Source organism: Callospermophilus lateralis, chromosome 19 (genome assembly GCF_048772815.1).
Source record: "Callospermophilus lateralis isolate mCalLat2 chromosome 19, mCalLat2.hap1, whole genome shotgun sequence".
Lineage (NCBI taxonomy): Eukaryota > Metazoa > Chordata > Mammalia > Rodentia > Sciuridae > Callospermophilus > Callospermophilus lateralis.
This window is the reverse complement of record NC_135323.1, coordinates 36587794-36605181: the sequence shown is the minus strand read 5'-3', so window position 1 is coordinate 36605181 and position 17388 is coordinate 36587794. Positions and strand designations below refer to the sequence as shown.

The 17388-nt window shown below is 56.2% G+C and overlaps 1 protein-coding gene across 1 annotated transcript in view; it reads right to left on the bottom strand.

Moving 5' to 3' along the window:
- Ttyh3 (tweety family member 3) overlaps window positions 1–10321 on the bottom strand; it is a 28810-nt gene extending 18489 nt beyond the window's left edge. The window contains exon 1 of the mRNA XM_076840510.1: window positions 10067–10321. Coding sequence (XP_076696625.1) covers window positions 10067–10189 — 123 coding nt within the window. The 5' untranslated portion in view covers window positions 10190–10321. The remainder of the gene's footprint in view (window positions 1–10066) is intronic.
- Between the last annotated feature and the right edge of the window lie 7067 nt (window positions 10322–17388).

The following is a 17388-nucleotide window of genomic DNA, read 5'->3' as shown; positions in this document are numbered from 1 at the left end:
GACCCAGTGCCATGCAGAAGGTGCAAACACGCAACCATACCCACACACAACTGTTGGGCCCACGTCCCCACATGTCCGCATGTTCACACCTACACATGCTGCCACATTTGGGTGTGGCGCTGTGAGCCCCCAGGCTCTGACTGGGACACCAGCCAGAGGCAACAGGCCAGCAGAGGCAGCACAGGCCTGGCCATGGTCCAGGGGGAGGGGGGTCAAAGAGCAGGGCAAGACGAGTGTCCCGGAAACCCCCAGACCAGGTCCACGAGGATAAAAATACATCCTGGGCTCAGAGGGGAGTCATTCAAGGACCCTGACTCACGCAGGCCCTGGAGGTGGTGACAGGCAGGGCTGTCAGGTCCACCTCCCTGCCCTCCAAGGAGCCAGATGTGCTCTCACCTGGCCTGGCTCTACTCCAGGAAGCTCCTCCTCATGGGAAGAATAGGGACCCCTCTCCCACCCTCTGTGCCCTGGGCTCTGCCTACAGATTCTTGATGGGTGCTGGGAAGGCCTTGCTGAGCTCGTCAATAAGGCAAGGATGGGGAGAGACAGCCACCTCTCTGAGCCCATCTTCAAGTTTAACTCAGGTCCTATAAAAGCAACCTCAAGCTCCAAGAGGCTGAGCAGATTCCTGTAGCAGAAGTGTTCCTCCTGATGGGGCAGCTGGGAACTGGGCTCCCTGGCCATGCACTGGGCTAGGGGCTGGGCTGTGCGGCTATACCAGGGTAGCTCCACAGGTGGAGGGATGCTTTGAACAAGGACAGGCCAGCAGGATGCCCTGGACCATCTGCCCCTGGGGACCAGTGCAGCCTGTCCTTATCCATGCAATGCAGGATGGTCATTAGGGTGCCTAGGTGCCAGGGCAGCTCCCTGAGCCAGCTAGTCTGGCAGGGATAGCACTGTGGCCAGTGTGACCTCTGCCCTTCTCTGAGGCCAAATTCCCAGAGGACAGGTGTTCATGCGGCACCAGGCCAATGGCATTCGGTGGTGGCCCTGCTGTTGCTGTCCACAGGGCCATTCAAAAGAAGAATGGGAAACGTCTGATCAGCATCTGGGCTCTGACCACATGGAATTTTCCGTCCGTGGCAGAGTAATGTAAGGGCTCAGTCAGGCGAAGCAGATGCTCAGCCAGCCCTGTCCTGAGCCACCCGCCACAGCTCAGGCTACAGAAACCATGCTGTGCTCTGCAGTGGGAACTCAGCCAGACTGCACTGGGCGACTGTAGGCTAGAACACCCCTCCTGTGGTCTCTGCTGTCCCCTCTGAAACTGGGGCCCCGCTCCTCAGTCCTGGACCACCTCATTCTTCTCAAGGTCCTACTGTCCAAAAGCCGTGGACTGTGGCCACTGAGGATGCTGTCCCTGCCCTGTATCCAGACATACCCCAAGTTCTCACCACTTTAAGACACCCAATGGGCCAGAAAGTGCAAGGTCTGAAGCCATCCCAAATCAGACTGGGGCTGCTTCTGAAGCTGTCAGACGTGTCAGGGGACCAAAGCCCTGGGCCCCAGCAAGTCCTCCCAGCCCCAGCCTAGGAGGGACTCCCAGGGCAGAGGTAGACCAGAAAAGGTGGGTCAGGCCTGAGTGGAGGGCTCTCTGGCCTCCAGACCCAGCACATGCTGCCCTTGAGGCTGGAACCCTGTTCCCTTCAGGGAATCCCTACTGTCTCTAAACTCAGCACAAGCCTCTTCCTCCAGCATGTTCCAATATGCCAGAGACTGGAGTCCAAATCCCACCCTGTGGCCTGTCCTCCCCAACCCCTGGCTAGGCTGCCTGCAGAAGTGGTGACCCTGACAAGCTCTGTGCTGAGAGGGGAGGCCCTCAGCACGCCACCGAATCCTTACAAAAAGGCTGGGCAGGAGGAGGCTCCACCGCATGGACCAGTCACGGAGAGGAGGCAGGAGCAGGTGGCATGGAGCAGTCTGTGCCCTCCCACCTCCCTAGCAGCCTCCTGCTCAGGTCTGCTCTACTTCCGGCCCCTCCTGGACATGGCACCTGTTAGCCATGTGGCATGTGCACACTGTCACCCATATGCAAACCCAGGCCCAGCGCCAGCACAGGTCATTAAGACTGTAAGGTAAGGTACACCTTTGGCCGACTACATAGGCAGCTTAAGTGTGTGTCTTTGGGGCCTTGGGCCCAACCTGGGTGAAAGCACTAGGGCATGGCAGCCCAGAGGGAACATGTTGCACACTGAGTCACAACAGTCACACCTTCCTCTCCAGAGTGAGGAACGCTTCCCCACGCATCCCAGGGCAGATGAGAACATCGACTTTGTGGATCACTCTGTAACAGGCCTTGAGATGAGTGCTGGGGCCAGGCACTGGGCTCCTGCTGGGTCACCAGTGGGGCCCTCAAGACCCCAACAGCACAGAGTTGGGGACCAGGAATAGGACGTGGGAGGGGGTTGCCTAACTGCCATTGTGGTTGACAGATTACTGGTCAGGTAACCTGGGATGTGGAGAGCTCAAAGACAGTCCTGTGTACCGGAGTCCAGCGCCAGCTGAGACCAGGCCAGCGGCAGCTCCCGTAGAAAGAGTGGAAACAGACAGAAGGGTAAGAGGAAGGGAAGGGGACCCCAACCTTAACCAGGAAGTTTCTGGTGGTGGCCCTGGAACCCTGAGAGGAGGAGAAAGGGTTTGAGGTGTCTAAGAGGCTGCTTGAGGGGCTCTGGTCCTCCAGTGCCATCTAGGGCCTCACTTGTGTTCCCAAGCCAGAGTGAGGAAAGGGAGGGGCTACCAAGCCTGATGATGCCCTGGATGGCTCAGGGTGTGCAAGCTGCAGCCTCAGTCCGTATCTGGGGTCCCTGTGAGACAGCATTCCCGCCTGTCCTGGGCCTGAGCTCTGGGGTCCCAGGAGACCACCCCAGGAGAGGGGGTGTGTTCTGTGCAAATCAGTTGCCTACAGCTGGACACAAAGCTGTCTTCATCCTCACAAGTGGGGAGCCAGGGTCCACATGCCTGCAGAGACCTCTAGGCTGTGTGGGCGCCAAACTGGCTGCGTGGCATAGCCCCCACCCCAGCATGCTCGGCTGAGGTTCCCAGTGATGCTGGCCAGAAATTAAAAACAGATTTTCCATCGGGCCAAGCTTGGGTTTCATGAATTCCATGACAGTGAGTTCTTGGCGGATCTTAGAGAAAGTGTAGCTGGCGGGGGTTGCACAGGAATGAGCTGGGGAGAAGTGGCCCAAATTTCTGTCCCAATTCACCCACCTTGAGGTCCAGGTAATCAGGGCTGCACCCCTACCCCTCATACCCTCCTAGAATCTCCAAAGGGGAGATCCCATGGTGTCCCTGAAGGCCGCACACTGATCCTGCCACCCTGAAGTTAGGTGTCAGCATGAAAGCAGAGACCCCAGGTCTCCTGAAGCCCACACCCACTACCCCCAGGGAGGCACAGACACCAGAGAGCAGGACATCTGTCCTGCTGCAGTGGACATAGACATTTCAGTCCCTCCTCCAAAAGATTCCCCCTGTGCAAACACCAGAAAATCCCCAAGCTAATTTACAAGCAACTGCCCAGGCCACCCTAGGGTCTGAGACCACAGGCCTGACCCAGCCAGAAGCTACCAGACAGGCCTGGTCACCTCCTGGAGCCAGCATGGAATCAAATCTCAGAGCGAGGCCCCTACTAAGAAGAGGCAGTGGAAGAAGGAAGGTTTGAGCTGAATGCACCCTGAGGCCTGGAGGGCCACTCCACGATGACCAGGAACCCAGCCCAGGTGGGCAGCGGGGTGAGGGAACGCACCATGCCTGCTCTGAGAGGTGGAAGGAAGTAGCTGGACAGCGTGTGCTGTTCTCAGGGCCCATTTGTCTTTTCCTCAGAGACCCATCCTCTGGGAGGAGAGAGATGCCAACTGAAGGTGACCTGTGTTTGCAGGACTGTGGATGGCTGCGTGTCTGTGCACAAGCCCATCCAAGGACATGAGTCCAGGGCTTTGGGCAGTGGGGCACTAAGTAGCCCTCTTCCAGCAGCTCCCCACCCAGCCTCCCTGCAAACCCTGGACCATTTCCTGAGGACAACCCCAGCACCCCATGCCTTTCCCTGGCTCTGGACAAGAACAACAGCATCCTGTGGTCAGCTGGATTCTGCCACTGTTGGGCTGAAGGCCTGGCCTTAACCAAGGCCCACTGCAGCCCTCAAAGTTCCATCTGTGGCACAAAGGGCACCCAATGCCTCAGCATGTAGCCACTGTGCCATGGACCCCTTGGGAGTAGGAGGGTGCCAGTCTGAAAGCAGAATTAGAAGCTTCCACTATCACGACTCCAACAGGCCCCTCCTTGGACCTTAGCTCAGGCACATCCTCTGTAAAGTGGCCTCCCTGCAGCTCCTGGAAGCATGAGTAGTGGCTCTCTGTGCTGGGTGGCACAGTGCCCAGGGTGCTCACTAAAGCCTCGCCAGGCTGGGCCACAGTGGCTGGGTTCTGGGTCTGTGTCCTCACCCCTCCCCAGGACTGCAGCCCTGAGCAACCCATGCACCCTGGTCTAGCAGGCTGGGGCAGCCCCCTGCAGACTGCGGGAGGCAGGTCTGCACGGCCAGGCCCTCCAGTGGTCTTGCCACAGTCACCGCCTGCCCATTGTCACATGTCCCCATCCTTCTGTGGCTGTATGATGCACTTCCCATATCTGGAACCCCAGTTCCCTGGTTGCAGAATCGGTTCCTCTTTGGGGGCTGGGCCTCATGGGGCTGCCTGTGGGAAGGGTATGGTCCAGACTCCTGAATTTCTTGAGCTAGCACCTACTGCGAGGGGACACCTGGGAAGCCTCCACCCCCAGGCTTAGGAACTGCACTAAAGTTGTGTCCAGAGGGAGGAAAGGAGTGGGTAGGAGTCTCAGTCCAGGGACTTCAGAATCTGGCCATGCCAGGGGCAGGGGAGGGGGAGTGTCCCATTCCCAGGGTCACCGTGTAGTTCCCCTCTAAAGTGCTATGGATAAAAACAGCATATACCCAGGCTGGGGGCTGTAGCTCAGTGGTTCAGCACTTGCTTTGCATGTGTGAGGCACTGGGTTTGATCCTCAGCATCACATAAAAAATTTTATAAATAAAAACAAAGATATTGTGTCCATCTACAACTAAAAAAAAAAAAAAATGTTAAAAAACAAACCAAACCGAAACAGCATAAAACCCCCTGGGCAAAGTGGCCATGACCTAGTGTCAAAACCACAGAGCACTCCACTCCCCCAGAGCCCGACCAGCAAACCCAGGCAGTGGCCAGAAGAGCTAAGGTGCCTTCGGCAGCGAGTGCAGCACTGCGCAGGGCAGGTCCCTGGAGGTGTTGGGATGGAGATTCCCGCAAGAAGAGCCTAGAAGCAGACAGCTGGAGTGGCCCCCTAGGCTGGCTGTAGCCAGGGAGCCAAGGGAGCCAATGACCTGACCCCAGGCCTGCACACTCAGAGAAGCCTTCTTGAAGATCTGCCGTCTCTGGGACTTCGCAAGAGTCCAAAACTGTACCCTAAGGAAATGCTTAAAGATCCACAGACTCCTGGGCACGGGGCTGGTCACTGCACCTTCTGAGTCTTAAAAACGAAGTGCCAGGGGCTGGGGTTGTGGCTCAGTGGTAGAGCGCTCACCTAGCATGCATGAGGCACAGGGTTCGATCCTCAGCACCACATAAATGTAAAATAAAGATATTGTGTCCACCCAAAACTAAAAAATATTAAAAAAAAAAAAAAAAACAACCAGCAAGTGCCAATGAAAAGCTGGACATCAGGGCCAAGTATGGCAACACAGTGCCCTTCAGATGCCAGGTGAGAAACCAAGCCAAGAGGGTCCCCAGTACCTGACCCCAGTGGGAGCGGGCCCGGTGGTGGCCCAGGGTTCATAGCCTACCCCTTTCCTGGCCCCAAGGTAGGCGATGACCCAGCCAGGGGCTTCCCTGCCTCCCAAGTGGAGCCCATCAGCTCCTGCCCTCTCAGGCTTGCTCTAGAAGCTTCCACCCAGCTCCCTGAGCACTCTGTGCTTGGCACACTCTGTCACTTGTAACCTCAGAATCCTGAGTAGCACTGTGGAATGCTGGGCAAGCATCTGGACCCAAGGCCACAGACATGTGGAAAGCACACATGGTCCCAAAAGCAGATGACAAGAAGGTACACAGCATGATTCTGGTTTCAAGCAGCATCCTCCTCACAAATACAGTGCAAGACAGACCCCAGTGTGAGGGGCTTCTTTGTCTTCCTGCAGCTCCTCCCGCCCCTGTGGCCCATGGACGTGTCCTGCCTTTGTAAGCTGGCAGACAGGCGACAGTGATAACGCTGTCTTTTCAACCAGAGCTCATTTCCTGAGTACTGGGGAGGATGACAACAAGGCCAGCCCTACCCAGAGGATGTGGCCTCTGCCACTGGCCTGCAGCTGACCTTGTAAGCCCAGGGACTGTGGTCTTACCAGTTCTGAGGGCCACTCAACCCAGAGCATAAATCCCTCTATGTGGCCACAGTGTGGGCTACACACCTCTGCACAGAGCACCCCACACTCATGGGGCAGTGCAATCCCCTGCAGAATGCTGGGAATTTCCTGTGGACCAGCTGGCCTCCCTCTCCTGGGCTCCTTTGCTCAGGACCTTTGCACACACTGTTTCCAATGCCTGTGACCCTCTTCACAAGTTCAGTCTTATTACTGGGCTCCCAATGGAAACACCTGAGAGTTTAGAGCTTTAACAGTAAATGGCCCCACATGTTAGGCAAACCTGAAGAAAGTGCCACCATCTATCTGAAAGCCAGTATATTGCTGAACGCAGTGTGAACTTGACCCTTGCCTAAGGACCCAGGGTCATGCTGGGTCATCAGGACTGGTAGGAAATGAGGAAACAGACCCCCACCCCAGAGAGGTGGGTGGGTCACCCAAGGTCAGTGAGCAGGAAAGACAGAACGAGGATGCAGGCCCCACCAAAGGTGCCCATACAGCGGCCCAAGAGAAGGTTGTTACCCAAGCCTGGGGACCACAGGCAGCCAGGACAGGCCCCCACATACAAAAATAGCATTTTCACTTAGAGGACAGGATGGCCTCAAGTCTCCTCAGTCACCAGGCCTCTAGAGCAGTGCTGCCTGCTTTGCTGTGGGACCACAAGGAAGGGCCTGACCCGCTAAGCCTCCAGCTCTTCCCTGTGAGTGAGAAGCCCCCCTATTGAGGCCTGCAGCCACAGCAGAGGCAGGGAGAGCTGGGGCACCCGGGGGACAAGCTGGCCCCAGAGGAGTGCAGCCAGCAGCCTCGTTTAGGAAGAACATGTCATTAGCCCCCAAGAACCCAAACAGGTGACTCCCCACACTCCATCCACTCTGCAACCAAGAGGTGGACATAGTGACCACTCTCCCAAAATGGGGCCTTGGGAATGCTGTGGCCTGAGATACTCAGTCCAAAGAAACCATAACACTGTAGGGCGCAGACACTGGAGAAGACTGGGGGTCCCCAGTGCAGGGCCGTCTGGGGGTGACAGCCCTGGTTCCAGCAGGCCCCTGTGGCAACCTTGGAATAGCCTCATCAATCCCAATTCCACAGATTGAACCCCTGCAGCAGGGCCCGGGACTGACTGGCCCCTAGAGAGGCAGAGGCTAGAGTTCTGAGGAAGGCCTGGCTCCCCAGCTTGCTCACTGGCTAATGCTGAGCCAGCCCACCCTGAGTCTCAGCTTGCTGATCTGTATAATGGAGACAACTGTGCCCATGTCTAGGTTGTGTGAAAGGGGGCTAGTGACAGGCAGCCCCAGGGTGGGTCTCACCAGGGATCCTGACAGTGGGTCACAGGGGCAGGGAACAGCAAAGGACCAAGACTGGTCTCCCTTGGCAGGGCCCAACTCCTGGTCCCACCTTACCCCAGGATGGTCAGAGAGACAGAGCTCTTCTTAGCAGGGCACAGAGGCTGAGGAGGGGGCCCAGGACAGCATGTGTGAGGGTCACCCCAGGGGTCGGGCAGCCAGTCCCACAGCAAGCAATGTCTTAGCATCACCCACCCACTCTGGAAGGAAGCTCCAGCTCCGCTCCCACCTTGGCACTCGCAAGTAAGGCATGCCAGTCCCACTTCAGGATGAATTTAAAGACACCTGGTGCCCACCTAAAGGCACAGCACACGGAGGGCAGGGCAGGACACACATCCACAGCCCCTTGCCAGAGGCAGAGGTGGCGGGGGAAGGAGACAGGCTGGTTTCCACACCGTGAATTATTCAGTGGCTAATTCTGCTCCTTAGAGAGAAGTGAGTCAGCGCCCTCCCACCATGGAGTAGGGCAGGAAAGGGGGCAGAAACCAGCGCCCTGCCTGGAGCCAGGCTGACTGCGGGGCCCAGCCAGCATCCCCAGGCTTCTGTGGGCTGCAGACACCTGACCTGAGAGCTAGAACAGAGGCACCCTAGAGGGCTGGCAGCAAGTTCAACTGTGGCTGGCAGCATGAGCAGGTGGCAGCCCACGGCCCACAGGAAACAGCCATCTAGGTGCCAGGGGCCCCTGACCTTCAGAACTGAGAAGTGGGCCAACCCTCAGGGCAGATAACTTTCCAGGTAAAGCACATCCACCTGCTTCAACAGCCCTCCAGGGAGAAGCGTGACAGAGCTACCACACCGGACAGTCCTAGGAGCACAAGAAGCACAGGTTGCCCCACACTGAATGGCCCCAGGCCCAGGCTTTACACAAATCCTCCTGGGGCTCCACATGTCCTTCCTCCTGCTGTCCCTGGGTGTGCCTAGGCCAATCTCTTGCCCCCTTTCTAATCTGCTTAGAAGCTGGGGGACCTGGGGTCAGGTAAGCACTGAGTGGGAGCAGAAGCTCCCATACTGCCTTACCCTCTACTTCCGGTTTTCCTCCTTTGGACAAGGGAGGCTGCAGAGGACAGAGCTGAATAGCAAGCGCTACACGGCCCCAGAATACCGGATCCCCACACAACCATGGGGCTCTATTGTGACCCACTGGAGAACCCTGAGGTGCTCAGGGTGACCAGGCACCTTAGCCAAGGAGCTTCTGGAATCCGGATCCCCAAACAGGAAGGAAAAGCTCACAGCCCAGTCCCCTGCACCCAAGTGACAATGGCTCAGCCAAGGGGGTGGTGCTGGGACTTGGAATGAGGCCAAGCCTCCAGATCTACTGAGAGAGGGCTGAGATGGGCCCCTACTGCTCCCTCAGCTCTGCCTGGGCTCAGTTCCTTCCAGCCTCCCAGAATGAGGCCCATTCGCCTCCTTTCAGCCAGGCCTCCCTCCCCCAAGGGCTGCTGGCAGCCTAGTCTCCAACAGCCACACACACACTGTGTGTACATCCCACAGCCTGACCGCGGAGCAGGGGGTCATTACCAGCCACAGAGGGCTGGCATCTGCCCAGGCTACTTACCCACCAAAAGCCTGGCAGCGGGATTCCCCAGCTGAGGCTGAGGGGGTGAGGAATCCCCTCCTGCACCAGGGTGCTGAGGTTCTCAGAGCCCTGGAGCCCTGGGTAAGGGGGTCTGCTGGGAACCTGGGGTACTGGCCTGTCTTTAAGGAGGGGTTGGGGGCAAGAACCCAGAGCAAGCAGAGGGGCTCCACGGAGGGGAGGAAGGCAGTTCCACTAACCCAGAACAGGGGCCTTGTTGACACAAGAGGAAGCCAGAATTTGGAGAGGGCTGAGGACCCTCGATAGGGGCAGGAGAGTATTTAGACCCTTGAAGAGGCCCATGGCCCACAGAAAACCCTCCAGAAGGAAGGGGTTGTGACACTGGATGGGGGTGGGGAGTCTTCCTACTCTGGGGAGGAACCCAGGACCCAGAGACCTTCCACTGGAAGGGACCGACCCTGACCCCGAATGGGTGCTGGAGGGTATGTGAACCCCTGAGAAGGGGGACCAGGACGCTGAGGAGAACCTCCATTGGAAGGGGCCCTTATCCTGAATGGGGGTTGAAGGGCATCTGTACCCCTAGGAGGGGGCCCGGGACACGGCCCAGGACACAGAAGAGACCCTCTAGGGGAAGGACCTGAGTAGTGATCCCGGATGGGCTGGAAGGTATCTGGAACCCCGAGGAGGGGCCCAAGGCCAGAGGAGACCCTCCAGATGGAGGGGACATGACCCCGGATGGAGCGGAGAAGGCGCGACCCGGGCCCTGACCCCGCAGCCGGGGGCGCGCGTCACCTGCTGATAGTCGGCGTCCGCGGGCCGGAACTGGCTGCTGGTGGCCTCCCACCGCAGGTCGAAGTGGGGCAGCCGGTGCAAGAGGCTCACCCACCAGGGCGCCGCGTAGCTGACCCCGGCCATGGCGGCCCCGCGCCTCGGCGGGCGGCGCCGCGCGGGCTCCCTCGCTGCTGGCGCGGGCTCAGGGACCCGCCGACCCCCGCTTGGTCGCCCGCATTGCCCGCGCGCTCCTGGGCCCGGCCCGGCCCGGCTCGGCCCGGCTCGGCCCGGCTCGGCTGCGCTCGGCTCCGCTCGGCCGCCCGCGCCCGCCGCCTCTTTGTTCGCCGCCGCCGCCGCCGCCCCCTCGGCGCCCCCGCCCTCCCGCCGGGCCCACCCCCGCGCAGCTATTGGTCCGCCGTGCGAGGGCACCTCCCCGTCTCCCCCGCCTGTTTTCAGGCCTCGCCCCTCCCCATCATTGGCTCGCTGCCTGCCTGTCCCACCCTCCAACGTGCGCCGCTCGCCCGCCAGTGCATCTCCATTGGTCCTTTAGCTCCATGGCCCCACCCCTGCACTCCTCCTCCCGCCCATTTCCAGGGACCGTTCGCCCCGCCCACATGCACCGCCCCTGCGTTGTCATTGGCCCGTAGGCAGAGGCTCCGCCCGCTCCCTGGCCCTCCAGAGGGGCGCCTAGCCCCAAAGTCGAGGGAGGTTACTCATTGGTAGCAACTTGGAGCCCGAGGTTGGAACGTTTCCTGTATTCTCCCCGTGTGTTCACCTGTCAGTTCGATAATTGCACATTTACTGCACGCTTACTGCGGGGGTCCGGCCCAGAGGCACTGGACCAACCTCCCCCGAGCCGGCAGTCCAGATCGCAGAACCCCACAAGGGGCCAAGGGGCCTGTCTGTAGGATGGGCATGAATGGATTCTGAGCCCGGTTTGGTTACCTGCAGATGTGCGATCTTGGGCAAATTACTTAAACTCCTTGTGCCTTCGTGTCCTCGTCTTTGATAGGGTATAATAGAGGTGCAGTGCCTGTGAAATACTCACATACCAAGGCCTGGCAGATAAGCCATAACAGTGCGAGTGTAAGGGGTGGCAGGTACATCCAATTCCCATCTGGCCTCCTTTTGAGAAACGTTGAATCTCTTAAGACCTGAGATAAAGTGCCTGATCCTGGGGTCCTGATTGTTACTCAGTCACACTTCTTATAGAACAGAGGAGGATGGACACACAATAGGTGCTTGACCCTGGATACATCCTAACCTCCTCACCCCAGGAGCAGTGGGTACATCCTCTTGGCTCTGCCTGCTCACTGCCCTGGGGCCTTATTTCAGGACCTCCTGAGTTCTGAGAAACAGGTTTCCACACCTGGACTCTTCCATCTGCTGTGCTGGGCTTGGTCAGCTCTATGGGCAGATGGGGGCCCTTCCTGGCAGGCTGGGCAGTAGCTTGCCAGGAGACCTGTCCTTTACTTATCTGTCTTGACTTGCCTGTTTTCCTGTGATAAGGCCCAGGGACAAGAGGTCGTTGCAGAGCTGTGGTTTCCATTCTCTGGATAGCTTGGAGACACCACTTGGGAAATAGTGGTCTGAGCAGGAGGAGGGAAGTTATATTCTTGGTCTCTAAAGGCCAGGGACTCAGGGGGATTTTGGCTCCAGCTGCTCTTTCTCCAATGTAGCCAAGGCTGCTGGGGCCACAAGGCAGAATGAAGGCCCTGCTGTGATCTTAAGACCAAGGCCAACTCCAGGAGTGGGTTGGTGTCTGGCCAGGTAAATTCTTTCCCTGGCACCAGGCAACTGCCTTGGCAGGTGGCCTGTTTCTTCACCTGCACAGTGAAGACACTAGTCCTACCCCATACCTCCCTCACTGACTCTGAACTGGGGGTTCTGCATTTCTGGGAATGAACAGAACAGTGCCTGTTCTCATGGATGGGGACAGTTCTGGGTCCTATTATCCCCTAGCCACAGAGAGAGCCCCAGTATCCCTACTTGGCCCCAGATCCAAAAGTGTCCCCAACATCAACCTTGCAGTCCTGCCAAGGTCCACCCACGGAGGCATGGGGTCCAGGAGTTTCTTTCCATGTTTCCTAATGCCTCACAAAATGAGTATTTTCTTCTAAGGCCAGAAAGCCCATTGTTAATGTGACATAACTCAGATATAGTAGGTTGCACTGTGTTTCCAAAAAAGATGTTTAAGTTCAATCCCTGGCATGGTAACCTCATTTGGAAATAAGATCTTTGAAGATGTTAGGAAGTTAAGATGAGGCCATACTGGATTAGGGTGGCCCTGATTCAAAGATAGTGTCCTTATAAGAAAAAGGAATTGGTACACAGAGATACTGAGAGAAGGGCACTATTTGACATGGAGCCAGAGATAGGAGTGGTGTGTCTCCAGGCCACAGGGTGCCAAGGATAACTGGAGCCACTAGAAAGTGAGAGGGAAGCCTGGGGTGGTCTCTCCGCAGAACTTTCAGAGGGAACTAGTCCCAGCCCAGTATTGATTGTAGCCTTCTGGTCTCCCAAACTGAGACAATAAATACATTTCTACTGTTTAAAGCCACCAGGTTTGTGTTACTTTGTCGCAGAAGCCCTAAGAGATGAATACACAGATGGGACTCCTCAGAGTTTATGTGGCAAGTGTCTGTTTCCCTGATTCGAAATGCAAGGGAGTTAATTATGGACTAATGTTGTAGTGTGTTTGGTCACTAAAAACTTTTCCTAAGGAGAAGTTCCTGGAGGAAGAAAAAGAGACCTCCAACATATGGTCTGAAATGCTGAGGAAGCTGGTGCTAGAGAGGAAAGCTCACTGGAAGTGACAGCCCCAGCTCCTGGGAGGGACAGAAGACACCTGGGGGACGGGCAGGAAAGAAGCCTTCTATTGCACTGTGGCCAGAGTAGTGGTGGTTCTCTGACACAGTGTAGCCCATCCTGGCACAACTATGGCTAGAGGCTGAGACTTAACCCCTCTTTACAGAAGGAACAGTTGAAACCTAGGTCCTGCGACTGCTTAGAAGGCCCGGAGAATCACCACACAATCAGGAACCAGGATTCAGCCTCGTTCAGAGGCTCGCCTTCTTCCCAGGATCAGCAGCAATCACCAGCCATGAGTGAGGCTACTGCACTCACTTTCCTTTCTTTCTTTGAGTGAAATGGGGTTTGCGAGCTAAACACAAGGAAGAGGAAGACCGAAGGAGAGAGTACTCAGGGCTGAGCCATTGAAAGCATCTGGCAGAAGAATCTGGAACAGAGGGAGGGGCAAGACAGACCAGGAGTTTCCCAGGGCTGTCTCCCAGGCCAAGAATTGTCTGGGCTGAGTTTCCTGGATGGCTGTCCTAAGACCTGTAGCCACTGGGAGGAAAGCCAGGCTGAAAGCTGCACATATCCAGGCCTGGGCCAGGCCCCCAGATGCTGCAGCAGCCAGAACAATGGAATTCCCTGGGTCTGGACCCCATCCAACGAGGTTCACATTTTCTGTGAAGACAGTGCTCATAAGAACTGGCAAGGAGAGGAGAAGACTGGAGTTCAGAGTTTCCTTGGCACCCGCTGGGGTGTGGCTGGTGATGCAGGGGCCACAGAGCCAGCTCAGCACCCTTTTTCTCCCAGACAACTTGACTGATGAGCCTTGGTCACAGTAAGTTCGCTGGAGTATTGCTTTCAGTCTGGCCAGGAGGAATCCAGCCCATGGCTCTCGAGTCTGGGAGAGATGCCAGCCAGCATGGTCCCTAGAGGGCTGCAGAACCAGAGATGATGTAAGGGCCTCTTGTGTCCCTAGAGTCACCTCCCCAGCTGCCTCATCTATCCAGAAAACCACTGAGAACCTGGAAATGAGCAGGGATGGCGTCTAAGCTGCCGAGAACATGGTCCAAATCCCAGCACTCCTGCTGAGCCTCTTGCTCAGAGTGCTCCCGAGCCCAGTGCAATCCAAGAGAACAGCCTGGGGGAGGTGGCTGCAATAGCCACCTCCATAGGAAGAAGAAATCATGGTGATGTCCTCCAGGGCAGGACAATTAATTGCCTGCAGGCTGCTCAGTCTGCCACTTGGTTTTGCCGAGATGAGGGTTGTGCTGAGAGGCAGACTTGGGATTCACCTCAGTCCTTGACACCCACTGTGACCCCTTTGCCACCTGCAGGGGATTTGGGTCATCTGAGCCCAATTTTCCCATTTTTACATATGGGAAACTGAGGTTCCAAAGAGGAAAGAGGCTTACCCTAAACATAACCCTGAGTCACCCAAAAAGCAGGGAAACATTTCTTGATCTTCTTATTAAGAGTGTGGGGTTGGGGGCTGGGGATGTGGCTCATGCGGTAGCGCGCTCGCCTGGTATGCGTGCGGCCCGGGTTCGATCCTCAGCACCACATACAAACAAAGATGTTGTGTCCGCCGAAAACTAAAAAATAAATAATAAAATTCTCTCTCTCTCTAAAAAAAAAAAAAAAAAAAAGAGTGTGGGGTTGGGTGTAGCTCAGAGGTAGAATGTTTGCATGGGACACACAGAGCTCTGGGTTCCATCCCCAGAGTCACCTGGAGGGCATGCTGGACTCTGCCAGATCATGGATCTCTGCAGCCTCAGGAGGGAAATGCAACTGACTTCGTTTTATGGCCAGGAAACTGAAGGTAAAACTCCCCAGGATCCAAAGTCAGGGAGGTGGGAACAGTATCACCCTGTGTTTCAGGCCCCATGTATAGTAAAGAGGTCACTGGTCCACATTGAGGTCTGGCAGGTGCTCTTGGCTTTAGGGAGGTCATCTATATCCTGTCTGACTAGGGGGTCTTTGTTTAGAATAAGGTCTGACCATGTCAGAAAGACCAATCATGCAATGTGGGTTGGGGACTTTGGATCACAAGGCATCTGTCAATCAGTCACCCAGTGGGCAATCATCAATCGATCACTCTTCCTACAGAATGAAGGCCTTGTAAAGACTCGGGACACTGGCTGGCAGCACTCTGTGGTCACATGTTGATGCTGGCAGGGTAAGGCTTCCTGAGGACAACAGAGGCTTTGCATTTGGAACCCTGCCAGACTGCCCCATGAGCCTCTTCCCTGACTGACTTTAATCTGCATTTTTTCATGTGATAAACCACAACCGTGGGGATGGCAGCTTGCAGGGGTTGTGTGCATCCTTCTAGTGAATGATCAACCCTGAGGGTTGTGTCTCTGGACTTTTGGCTAACTCTGGGTAGCCATAAAGTTCAGTCCCCAGTGCACTTTTATGCCCAGCCGGAATCCCACCGAATCCCCACTCAAGGTAGAGGGGTTGACATGCCCCCTATTTTCCAGAAGAGGAAACAAAGGCTCAAAAAAGTAGGTACATAGATGATATGGAAACCCTTGTCTCTTTAAAAAATTTCTGGCCCAAGTCTTTCTCTAATGCGGCCTATTAAGTGATGCATTTTTAAAAGGTTCATGTACATGCTATTTATTGCTGTATAATGAAAGTGCAAAGCCAGTGGTTTTAAACAGAGACCGTTCTTTGTTTGGGCTCAGCTGTGTGGTTCTTCGGCTGTATCCTGGGGTCTCAGGGGCACCTGCAGTCCTGGGCAGCTGGAGCTGGAGAGAGTGCAGCAGCCTCACTCACGGCTGGTGATTGCTGCTGCTCATCTGCTTCAGGGACTTGCTTGGGCCTCTTTTCATGACATTTCAGAGCAGCAAGAGAGCATAAATCCTGAAGCATGCTTGATTATGCTTGTTTGGCCAAAGCCACCACACGGCCAATCCAGAGACAGCAAAGGGGACCACATGAGTCACCAACAGGGCTGAGCAGTTTTCTGGAGGCCATAGTCATTGTGACTCAGTGGACTTCCAAAATGGCAAATGGTTTCTTAGTGTTCTGGTGCTTTTGAGGGAGCTCTGTCAGCCATTGAGTTCCCTCCTCCACGGTGGGCAAAGCCAGGGGCAGGGAAAAGCCTCCTCTCTTCAGGGGGGAAAGTTCACCAAGACCCACTGTTGTTTCTAAAGGCTCCAGGACCCCAACCCATGTACAGTGGGAGGGGACATCCAGACACCCACTGGACCAGAACTGGTTTGGTTGACAAAGGCTGGCCCAGTACCTGTTGGAGGCAGGGAGCCTGAGGCCATATGGTAGGAGGGTGGAGGCCAGGCAGGACTACTGCGGCTTCCCTAGCCTGAGCCAAGCCCCTCACATTGAGAGATTGAGCTTCTGTGCTGCTGTTGTTCTTCTTCTAAGAGTGGAGACCCTTGGACCAGGTGACACCCCAGTCCATCATCAGTTTTCTTCAGTAAAAAGGAAGTTGGTCATGCTGCTTTTCCTGGGTGGGTACTAGGGTCATTCTGGAAAGGGAAGTCTAAAACTGAGCTGCCCCATAAACTATTCCCTGCATGACCTACTCCAAGTCCCCTCAGGAGGCCCTGACCCCCACTAGGTGACCACTGTCTTGGTTTTTCCTGGTAGGGATGGGAGGGGTTGACCCTGAATCATGTGGATTCAAAGCAGATCAGACAAACCTTATTCCCCAATACACAAAGGGGAAGGCCTGACTCTACTTTCCTGGCCAGGGTGGGGGTCTGGGAGCCAGGGTACCCTAGGGGCTCCCTTTTCAGGCCAGGCTGCCAGTCTAGGAAGCTCCTGGAGTCCCTGATCCCCAAAGCTCCTGCTGGAGCTGGGGTCCCTTCTCGAGAATATTGACACTTTGGAGACTGAGCCTGGCCTGGGGGAAGGGCTCCGAGCGTGGAATCCATCTTCCAGCTCACTGCCTAGGACAAGGAGGGAGGTTTTGGAAGTTGCTCTTGGGGTGGCATTCTTACTCAGAAGGGTCTCATCTGTTAAGTAGGGAGAGTCCTGGGGACAGGAAAGTCCTTTGTCCATAGTGTGAAAACCTTTGGGTCCTATAGGGGAAACCTCTCAGGCATGAACAGCCTGGTAAGGGAAGGGACTCTGGCTCCACCCTGAGCCAGGACCTCTGGAGTGAACTCCCAGCCTGGGCTCAGAAAAGGAAGTGTCTCCATCAAGGTTCCCCCGGAGCCTGGGCCAAGGTCCCTGGGGAGCAAGGACAGTGAACCTCTCTGAACCCCTCTTTCCTGTCTCCAGGACAGGAATCTGGCCAATGCTGTTTCCTTGATAGCCCCTCCCTGATTTCCCAGGGCCTCAGGACTAAGTCCAAAGTCCCTAGAACAAGTAAAAACCTCCACATCTACCCTGGGATATTACTGGGCCTCATTCTCTGGGGTGCAGGGCAGGCAGCTCAGGTGAAGTAGGCTGTGATGACCATCTTATATGTTTCTGGACCAGCTATGATCTCATTCTGCAGAGCTCTCCTGGCTAGCACAGGCCCTCCCCAGCCTCTGGTTCACAGATGCCCAGAGACACGGCCAGTGCATCTTTGT